Genomic DNA, 10,999 nt, shown 5'->3' with positions numbered 1-10,999 from the left:
ATGGTGTAGATCCTCGATGCCATCAGACTTGTCCTAGAGCATGAAACGTCTGCATAACAGAGGTATACATACCCCAAGACCTGTACCCTAGGACAAGGAAACCACTAAGGAATGTGACCCACAGGTAGACCTTATTTTCTTCCACAGGACTTTTCATTCTCTCAATTTTTTGAACTACTTTTAATTTTGTTTAATGCATACATCTTGCATACATCAGTCATGTCCAACCCTTTGCAAGCCCATGGACTGTAGCCCACCAGGCTCCTCAGTCCATGGGATTCTCTAGGCAAAAATGCTGGAGTGTGTTGCCATGCTCTCCTCCAGGGGATCTTCCCAATCCAGGGATTAAACCCATGTCTCTTGCATCTCCTGTACTGCAGGGGGATTGTTTACTGCTGAACCACAGGGGAAGCCCAATACAGAGCACAAGGTAGTCATATTTGAATGGAATATAGTGCATGGGAAGCTTACCATCTAGAATTGGGTACTATTTCTACATCTAGGGCAAAGGTAACATAGGGATGATGACTTTCTTTCATCACTCCTTTCATAATTATTGTGGCCAAAAGTGAGAAGAGCCAGAGAGTAACAAGCCCAGTAAGACATGATGTGTGTAAGTGTGCGTTGTGGGGAGCAAGCAATTCTCTGGGAAGTGATACTTAAATTTATCCACTCCAAAATGGTACCTTAAAACACAGACACAATAATGTCAACCAGAAGATGCAAATAAAGGAGTCAATTCATTTTAATTCACAGGAATCAAAACAAATATAAAAATGTGAAAGTAACAACATGTGGATGAGGGACTCCTTGTGTGTGAAGGTTCAGCTGTAGCGGAAAGACCTTGTTCCTTAGCATCCTCTGATACCATTTCTCCTCACACTCGCTCTTGCTTGTTCCCCTTGACACTTTTGCTGCCTTTTGAGTCTTCAATATTTGAAACAAGCCCTACCCTCTGGTACTTTGCAGAGTCTTTTCCCAATAGGACACACTGGGTCCCCAGGTAAACTGATGTCTCTGGATTGTCTTACTTCAGGTCTCTTTTTTTGCAGATCTTCCTGAACTATTACTAAAATGTAACATATCCATGCATGGCAATTTATACCTGCCTTTTTTTCCCATATCATCTGTTACCATATGAGACAGCATATGTATATTTTTCCATTGGCTCACTCATATTCTTTCTTCATCATTGCATTGTTGGAAGTTTTGTTCTCAGCATCTTCACACATTTACCCTAGAAGACGGTTGGTACTCAACATGAATTTTTAGAATATATGAAAGGCATTTGTTTTAAAACTATAATCATGACCTCTTGGGGAAAAGGTTGAGTGTTAAACAGAAATTTCTAATCATAGATGACACAATAGATTCCTTAAAGATGATTAAATATTGTAATTCATTGCATTTTACTGTGTTAATGTGCACACAGGTAGAAATTAATCATGCTATATTTTTTTTTCCCTAGTAGTGATCACCACCACATGGTGCAAAGAAATGATACAGGAATGGCACAATTTATTCTTCTGGGATTATCAGAGGAACTAGAACTGCAGCCTCTCATATTTGGGCTTTTCCTCTCCATGTTCCTGATCAGTATGTTTGGGAATCTGCTCATCATTCTTGCCACCATCTCAGACCCCCACCTCCACACCCCCATGTACTTCTTCCTTTCCAACTTGTCCTTTGTAGACATCTGTTTCATCTCCACCACCATCCCAAAGATGCTGGTGAACATACAGACACAGAGCAAAGTCATTTCCTATGAAGGCTGCATCACCCAGATGCATTTTTACATGCTATTTGTGGAGTTGGAGAACTTAATTCTAACTGTCATGTCCTATGACCGCTTCATAGCCATCTGTCACCCCCTGCACTATACAGTCATCATGAGCCCTATTCTCTGTGGACTGATGGTGCTGGTGTCCTGGATGATGAGTGCCCTGAATTCCTTGGCACAAAGCTTACTGATACTGAGACTGTATTTCTGTTCAGTCTTGGAAATCCCCCACTTTTTCTGTGACTTGAAAGAAGTACTCCGACTTGCCTGTTCTGACACCTCTCTTAATAACACTGTGATGTATTTTGCAGTTGGGCTCTTTGGTGCTATGCCCCTGGCTGGTGTATGTTACTCATACTCTAGGATAGTTTCCTCCATATGTAGAATCTCATCAGCTGAGGGGAAGTATAAAGCATTTTCCACCTGTGCATCTCACCTCTCTGTTGCTTCCCTATTCTATTGTACGGGTTTAGGATTGTATCTTAGCTCTACTGGAACCCACAGCTCACACTCAAGTGCAATAGCCTCAGTGATGTACATTGTGGTCACACCCATGCTGAACCCTTTCATCTACAGTCTGAGAAATAAAGACATAAAGAGGGCTCTGAGAAGATTCTTTGGAGTGGCAGCTATGAAAGGGCCACTTGTCCTGGGGCTGAGGAAGTGCTGGTAATTGCAGCGCTCAAAGCATTAGAGTCAGAAACTGGGATTCTTGATCAGATTGTGGAAAAAGCACTTGTTCCTTATATGTATTGCCTGGCTTTTGCATTCTTTGATTTAAAATTCAGCATATAATTTAAGTAACTCAATTGATTAAGCTTTCTTAATAGCTGATGAATGGACAATTTTCCATTTTTTTTTCTATTTTTCTCCTTTCCATAAATTTTTCCCAAACATGGGTGAGAAATATTTGGAAATTTCCATTTATTTGGTAGGAAAAATTGGATTCCTTAAGGCCTTTATCTTAAGCAACATCCATCTTCTCACGTATTAAAAAAAAATTCTTCTCTACTCAAGAGGAAAAACTGCCTTTGCCAGCTAAAGTAACTTATAGAATTCAACTGCAGAGTAAAGTCTGAAACCAATGTTTTGATTTGGGCTCTGTCATTTTTCTATATCATCAGTTTAACTGTGCTTTCTGATAATATCGAATTTATTCATGCCACTGAGTTCTATAACTGGTCTCCTGGTGTCATACAATTATTCAGCCTATGTCCCCAATATCTACCATGTGTTGTTGCTGTTGTTTAGTCACTAAATTGTGTTTGCCTCTTTTGCAATCCCATGGACTGTAGCCTGCCGGGTGTCTCTGTCCATGGGATTTTCCAGGCAGGAATACTGGAGCATCCCTCTTGAGCCTCCCTCCCACACCATACGGCTCCTCTAGGTTGTCACAGAGCACCAAGTTGAGCTCCCTGTGTTATTCTTTTTTGGCTAAAAAATTCCTGTGCTGCCTACAATTATGGCTTCTCTATTCATCTGAACAAGGGATCTTCTCTTTTATAAATTTTGTCATAATCAGTAAAGAATTAGAAACAGTGAAGGAACAATAGCCAGGTAAACCATTACACACCTGCTTCCTGCTCAGGAGTCTTCAACCTTCGTGGTCAAAGGATGACTCAATAATCCTTAAATTTTTTACCCAGTCTGTGATTCAGGATCACCATTCATCTGCACAGCATGCATGTCCTTCCAACCTCCCCAAGTTCCCTGGAATAGAACCTTAAATGAGCTCATTGATAATCCAGTAACAAGTTTAAAAAATAATCAGGAATATTGTCTCCAAAGCAACACATATGCTTAAAATAAAAAGCAGTAGACCATTACATCTGCTTTCATTGCCATTTGCTTTGATTTTTATATCAATTGGCAATTGCTGCATAACAAGCTGTCTTAAATCATATGGTTTATTAAAGTGCCTTTCATATCAAATGAGATTATATAGTTGGTGATGTTCTGGTCCACTTTTCAGATGCTCATAAGTCCATAGAGCTGTAAGCCTCCACATTGTGTATGTTGTGTATGATCCTATCAACCCAATGTGCTCACTCTGCACCAATGCAGAGTCTTCACAATAATGAATTCAAGAATACTAGACTTTCAACAAATCCCCAAGGCATAAACCATACTACCTTTGTTTATATTAGATACTGGTGTCTCCCACATGTATCACCCTGATTCCTTTCCTTTCATATGTGAGCTTTCTCAGTCCAACTACAAACTGCCAGCTCCTGGAGTTCTTTGCCCAAGAGCTTCATCTGACAAACAGCTTTGTCTGGTCAACCTCCGCCAACCTCCATGGCTATCTACTAGTTACAGTGAAATAATACCCCCTGCAATGTATTTCTTCTCATACAGCACGTCCACACTTGACCTCTAGAAATTCATAATTATTAGGGCTTTACCTGAAACATTGTCTGCTTACAAGGTGATCTTTCCCAGGCAATCAGTTCCACATCCATGTCTCTCATTGGAGGTGTCTGTCTTTCTTTATGTTTCAAGCTAGTTGGTTTCTTGGGCATTATGCCTCCCCTGAGGGGGAACAGCTCAGTGCCATAAATGGCTTTTTGTACTGTGATTTCTCCCCCGAAAAGTGAGAGCATATGAGTGAGAGCCTAGCTTCCCCAGCTGTGCAGAACACCCAGCTCTTTCATGCCCATCCAGAAAACTGACATGAACTTCGTGAGAAGGAAGTGGGGAGAGACTGGAAGAACAGTAGCTAAGACTCTTGAAAGGCATCATAGGCAAGCAGATTCTAATAACTGCATCATGAACTTCATCGGGAAACGTTCTAAATTTGTTGATGACTGCACATATCTGTGAATGTGCTAAAAAGTTGAATTGTACGTTTCAGATTGGTGAATTATATGACATGTGAATTATATCTCTATAAAACTTTTTAAAAATCCAACATTTTTTAAAGAAGAAAAAAGTAAACTACAGTTTGATATCCCTGATAAGTATACATGGAAAAAATGTAAACAAAACAGTGGTAAACCAAATTCTACAGAGGGTTAAAAGGATCATACCCCAGGATCGCATGGGGTTAATTCCTGGGCCACAAGAGCATTGTGCATTGAAGAATGTACGGCAGCATTCCTGGCCTCCACTCACTAGGTAGCAGTAGCACCTGTCCAACTGTAACAACCAAAACATCCGCAGAGAATCTCCATTGTGCCCCAGAAGCAAAATCACCCCAGCCGAGATACACTGTCCTATAGCATGAGAACTGGAAATATCTTGAGGGAGTTCCAATCAAAGCTCATCCCATACTCAGTTCATAACTTTGGGCAGATCTCTGAGTTCCATTGCTGCAAGTGCAGAATGAGGTAGATCATAGAATGGATATCAGACAATGAACTTTCATGAGAAATAAGAAAATCAACTTTAATGAAAAATAAGACAATCCATACAATGCTCCAAGTTCAGCACATGGTGCATCATAAAAGCCAAACGTATAATATAATCAACATTAAAAAATGTTAATGGCATCTCTTAATTTGCATCACTAACATGAATTTCCCAGTTGATTTTGCAAATGTATCATGAATCTAAGGTCTACAGTCCCAGTGTATCTAGAACAAAGGAACACATCTCTATCCCTTGTTGAGAAAGGGAATATCAATTTTCTAGAGATGTCAGGAGATGTTCTCACCACAAGACAATACTTTGGAGGTCCATGTGTCCTACTCAAGAAAGGTTCCTCAGCCTCAGATTTGGAGAAACTGTCAACTTGAGGTTATGATAAGGTGCAGTGAAGTCAGGGCTCTGGAAGCCAGATGAGTTCATGGAAAAGGAATAGTAAATCTGAACTCATCTGTCTTCTGATCTGGCCTCCTGGGGACAGAGAATAAGCAGGGGAAAAAATTCCTCCTGTCCAGACAAGAGTCCCACAGGATTATGATGTATTCAGAGGTGGGAGTAACCATGGAAACTGTACCTAATAAGCAGACAGAGAGTTATAACTGTTTCTCCACCTGCAGTCCCACAGCAGGGTTAACCTTGGGTAGGCAGGACATGATCGCTGCTTTTGTTGTTGTAAATCTGGCTGGAGAACCAGTATTTCACTCCTTCCTGCCATCCTGTCTGAAGAAAGAGCTTCAATCTCCATCATCAACTATTCAGGGAAGAATTGGATTTCCACACTAAACTGTCAATTTCCAAGAATTGGGGAACTTCCACTCAGAGACTCTGTTCAGATGAGTCTGACAGTGGTAGGAACTTAAGGGAAGATTCAGAGGGAATCTAAGTGGAGACTTTGGAGACCTCCAAAGTCACAGGAGAGTTCAGCCGGCTTAATCTAGAGCTAAGAGATCGCCATGTTTTTCTAAGTGGACTAATATATTCAAAATTGACATGTTTAATATACTAAAAATAGTGTTTGTGCACTCAGTAATACAAGGATAATTGTTGAGAATTAACTGATGGGAGTGGAATTCCAGTTGGATGAGAATGAAGAAGACATGGGAAGCACAAAGTGGTTCCCATAAAATTAGAACATATCTGAGTTATTTGGCAGTTCAGAGGAGTAGGAAAACAGAATATTGAGTTTCGAGATGTGACCAGTGAAGTTTTTGCAAACGAGGTGTATTTGAACATGTTCCATTTTTTGTGAGAAGGATACAGACCCATGGAAGTACATAGTATGTTACAACAGCAATTCATGACACTTGCTTTTCTCAGCATTGTCTCCCACTTGGTATTAACATGATAAAGAATATTTTGTATAATATGCATGAAGGAATATGCCAGCGAACACTGCTTAGTAATTATTTCATTACCTGGGAGGCTAAATATATGTCTGCCTTTGTTGGTGCTGTGGACTGTCCCCCACCAGGCTCCTCTACCCAAGGGATTTCCCAGGGAAGAATATTGGAGCGGATTGCCATTTCCTTCTCCAGAGGGTCTTCCCATCCCAAGGATCAAACCTGAGTCTCCTTCTTTGGCAGGTGGATTCTTTAAAAATCTTTGGCTTTGATAGACTTTTACTTTCTAAATACAAATTGTCTTTGCAAGTATTTAGCTTTGTGTCCTTGGATCTGAGTGTTTTATCCCTTTAAAAAAAAACCCATTCTTAAAAAAAAAAAAAAAGTTTTTTTTTTTTTTTTTAAACAAGATTGTTATATTGTATTTAATTCTTCTGTACCATGTAGGTATAGATACATTAGTGGTGTTGTGTGAAAGTTTATAAATTGTGTGTGATCAAATCTATCAGTCAGTCACAGTGCTCCCCTCATTGCTTTTAAACAGGAAATTTTTTTGCATCCTTAATAGCAAGGAATAGATTTTTATGCATATTACTATCTTATTTAGCACTCAGTTTTCATTATTTCTACTGTTTTATGTCTTGTGATTAAATCTACAGTTTTTAAAAAACAATTATCTCCTGCCAAGTGTGGAACATACTCATCTGTATGCAACTAAAGAGCTCTTGCATTGTTTAATAAGCATGACTGATCCTATTAATAATTATATAGAATGAAATTATAAGTTAGATACTACTTCCTTCAGTATGGATTTAAAACTATATTTTGCTATTCTTCTATTTCCAAGGTGTCCCATTCATCTTAAATTACAGACCCATGTTGTTATAATTAATATATTATTATTTTATGTATTTTTAAATATTAGTATTACATATTTATTCACTTTGATACAATTATTTGAATCTACTCTATTTAGCAGAGCTTTATTTTCAGCACCACTTTTTTATTTATTGACTTGTCATTTTCTTAAAAGTTGTTTCAACTTAAATGCACACTTTGGTGAAAATCTAGAAGTAAATAAAGCAGATGATGTCTCTGCTCATTTGGATAATACATTATAATAAAGAAAGCAAAGACAATGAAGTAAATGCTTTTATTACATAAGGTAAGTGAAGTCGCTCAGTCATGCCGGATTCTTTGCGACCCCATGGACTGTAGCCCACCAGGCTCCTCTGTCCATGGGGTTCTCCAGGCAAGAATACTGGAATGAGTTGCCATTACATAAGGTAGACAGGCATAAATCATATGAAGGAGGGGGTAGATTGTCATCAAAAATGCAGGATTTTATAGCATATGTTCAGCAGTAGGGTGTCATTATCCTGTTGGATGAGGAACAGAATTAGAATGACAGTGTGCTCATTGGTTTGTCAAAAAAGATATCAAAATCCAAACCACAAGAAATCAAATGTGAGAAAAGGGCCAGGCTCACCCACTACTGGGAGATACAAAAGCAAGTGTGGTTAAATAAACATGGAGTAGGAAAAGGAACAGCAGTTAGATCAGGGGCTTGAGGTGGGCGCCATCATGAAGCAAGTGGAGTAGCCAGTGTGTGGTCCCTTGAGTCTGACATTGCTTCAGCACAGAGCTACTGCCCTTCTTTTTGAAACTGGCTATTCTGACAGTGTCTTCACTCATTAGCATCACTGACCATTTAAAACTACTTTTTTTTCCTTTACTGCAGTGGATTCTAATTTTTTTGAATGCATCCCAGAATAAACATACCTATAACAGAGGGATCAGTCATGTGCACATGCAAACACACAACTGCATATTGGTACACACACACACACACACACACACACACACACACAAACAACTAGGGCTTCCCAGGTGTCTTGGTGGCAAAGAATATGCTGTCAATGCGGGAGACACAGGTTTGATCCATGGGTCGGGAAGACCCCATGCTGGAATAAATGGCAACCTACTCCGGTATTCTTGCCTGGGAAATCCCATGGACAGAGGAGACTAGCGGGCTATAGTCCATGGGGTCAAAGAATCGGGCACAAGTGAGCATATGCATATACACACACACACACACACACACACTACTAAACAAAGAGAATAAATACCAGTAATAACCATTAATTTACTGATAGGAAGGAACTCTGCTAAAGTTATTATATGAATTGACTAAAACTATCGGCTACCTGGGGAGGTTTGGACACTATTTATGTGAGGATGAGAACATTTAGGATAGATTGGATGTTTCTCCAAATTCAAACAGCAGTGGTAGATCCAAGATTTAAAATTTGATTTCAAAATTTTCCATATAATACCTCTTAGGCAGGCCTTTTACCATTTCATCTTTAAAATCTTCACTGTTTTTAGAAATGAGGTGCTTCATTTTGTAAATTGTGGTTTTAGTCCCTTTGCTCATGTTTCTAGTGGATAGGATGTCTTGATCTAGTAAATATATGACTCCTTTCTCATTTGGATAAATTGCTTTTTGTGGCTCTTCTATTAATAGCTATTCTGGGAATCAAGAAGGTATAACTGGGGATGCAATGCTGCCAGAATTAGGGAAGCTTTCTCTTCTTTTCAATCTCTCAGAACCACCTGAGATTATTAGAACATTTCCCACATGATGTGCATCTATTTTATGTATCTCTATTTTTTTTTTTAATTTCACTTATTTACTTTTGCCTGTGCTGGGTCTTCTTTGCTTCAGGGCTTTACTCCAGTTTTGGCGAGTGGGAACTTCTCTCTAGTTGTGGTGCATGGGCTTCTCATTGTGCTTGCTCCCCTTGCTGTGAAGCACTGGCTCTAGGGTGGGTGGGCTCAGTAGTTGTGGCTCCTAAGCTTTAGAGCAAAGGCTCAATAGTTGCAACACATGGGCTTATCAGCTCTGAGGCATGTGGGATCTTCCTATATCAGGGATCGAACCTGTGTTTCCTGTATTGGCAAGTGGCCTCTTTACCACTGAGCCATCAGAGAAGCCCTATCTCTATTTCTTGAACTAAGTTTTTCGTTGTTTAGTCACTCAGTCATGTCCAACCCTTTGTGACCCATGGACTGCAACATGCCAGGCTTCCCTGTCCTTCACCATCTCCTGGAGTTTGCTCAAACTCATGTCCTTTGAGTTAGGGTGCCATCCAACCTTCTCAGCCTCTGTTGTCCCTTTCTCCTCCTGCCTTCAATCTTTCCCAGCATCAGGGTCCTTTCCAAAGAGTCAGCTCTTTGCATCAGGTGGCCAAAATATTGGAGCTTCAGCTTTAGCACTAATCCTTCGAATGAATATTCAGGATTGATTTCCTTTAGGACTGACTGTTTTGAACTCCTTGCAGTCCAAGGGACTCTCAAAAGTCTTCTCCAACACCACAGTTTGAAAGCATCAATTCTTCTGTGTTCAACCTTCTTTATGGTCCAACTCTCACATCCATACATGACTACTGGAAAAAAACCATAGGTTTGACTAGATGGACCTTTGTAGGCAAAGTAATGTCTATGTTTCTTAATATGCTGTTTAGGATTGTAATAATTTTTCTCAAAGGAGCAAGCATCTTTTCATTTCATGGCTGCACTCAACATCTGCAGTGATTTTGGAGCCCACAGAAATAAAATCTGTCACTGTTTCCATTGTTTCCCCACCTATTTGCCATGAAGTGATGGGATGAGATGTTATGATCTTAGTTTTATGAATGTTGAGCTTTAAGTCAATTTTTTCACTCTCCTCTTTCATCTTCATCAAGAGGCTGTTTAGTTTGTCTTTGCTTTCTGCCATAAAGGTGGTATTATCTGCATATCTGAGGTTTTTTATGTTTTTCCAGGCAATCTTGATTCCAGTTTGTGCTTCATCCAGTCCAGCATTTCTCATGATGTACACTACATATAAGTTAAATAAGCAGGGTGACAATATACAGCCTTGATATACTCCTTTCCCAACATGGAACCAATCCATTGTTCCATGTCTGATTCTGTTGCTTCTTGACCTGCATACAGATTTCTCAGGAGGCTGGTAAAGTGGTCTGGTGTTCCCATCTTTTTAAGAATTTCCTGCAGTTTGGTGTTATTCACACAAAGGCTTTAGCGTAGTCAATAGAGCAGAAGTAAATGGTTCTTTTTCTGGAACGCTCCTGCTTTTTCTATGATCCAATGGATGTTGGCAATTTGACGTCTAGTTCTTCACCTTTTTCTAAATCCAGCTTGTGGATCTGGAAGTTTACAGTTCATACATCATTAAAATCCACCTTGGAGGATTTTGAGCATTATTTTGCTAGCATTTGAAATGAGTGCAAATGTGTGGTAGTTTGAATATTCTTTGGCATTGCCTTTCTTTGGTATTGAAATGAAGACTGACCGTTTCCAGTCCCGTGGTCACTGCTGAGTTTTCCAAATTTGCTGGTATATTGAGTGTAGCACTATTACAACATCATCTTTTAGTATTTGAAATAGCTCAGCTGGAATCCCATCATCTCCACTGCTTTGTTCATAGTGATGCTTCCTAAGGTTCACT

The 10,999-nt window shown here is 39.6% G+C and overlaps 1 protein-coding gene across 1 annotated transcript; it reads left to right on the top strand.

Moving 5' to 3' along the window:
* The first annotated feature begins 1,484 nt into the window (after positions 1-1,484).
* On the top strand, positions 1,485-2,453 carry LOC122440998 (olfactory receptor 7A17-like). Its single transcript, XM_043467634.1, has one exon. The coding sequence runs from the start codon at positions 1,485-1,487 to the stop codon at positions 2,451-2,453; it is 969 nt and encodes a 322-aa protein (XP_043323569.1).
* The last annotated feature ends 8,546 nt before the right edge of the window (positions 2,454-10,999 follow it).

Source organism: Cervus canadensis, chromosome 4 (genome assembly GCF_019320065.1).
Source record: "Cervus canadensis isolate Bull #8, Minnesota chromosome 4, ASM1932006v1, whole genome shotgun sequence".
Classification (NCBI taxonomy): Eukaryota; Metazoa; Chordata; class Mammalia; order Artiodactyla; family Cervidae; genus Cervus; species Cervus canadensis.
The sequence above is the reverse complement of the archived record's forward strand: the minus strand, read 5'-3'. Positions and strand labels throughout refer to the sequence as shown.

Excerpts from the sequence above, each read along its gene's own strand:
- LOC122440998 (XM_043467634.1), top strand. The coding sequence starts at position 1,485 with ATGGTGCAAAGAAATGATACAGGAATGGCACAATTTATTCTTCTGGGA.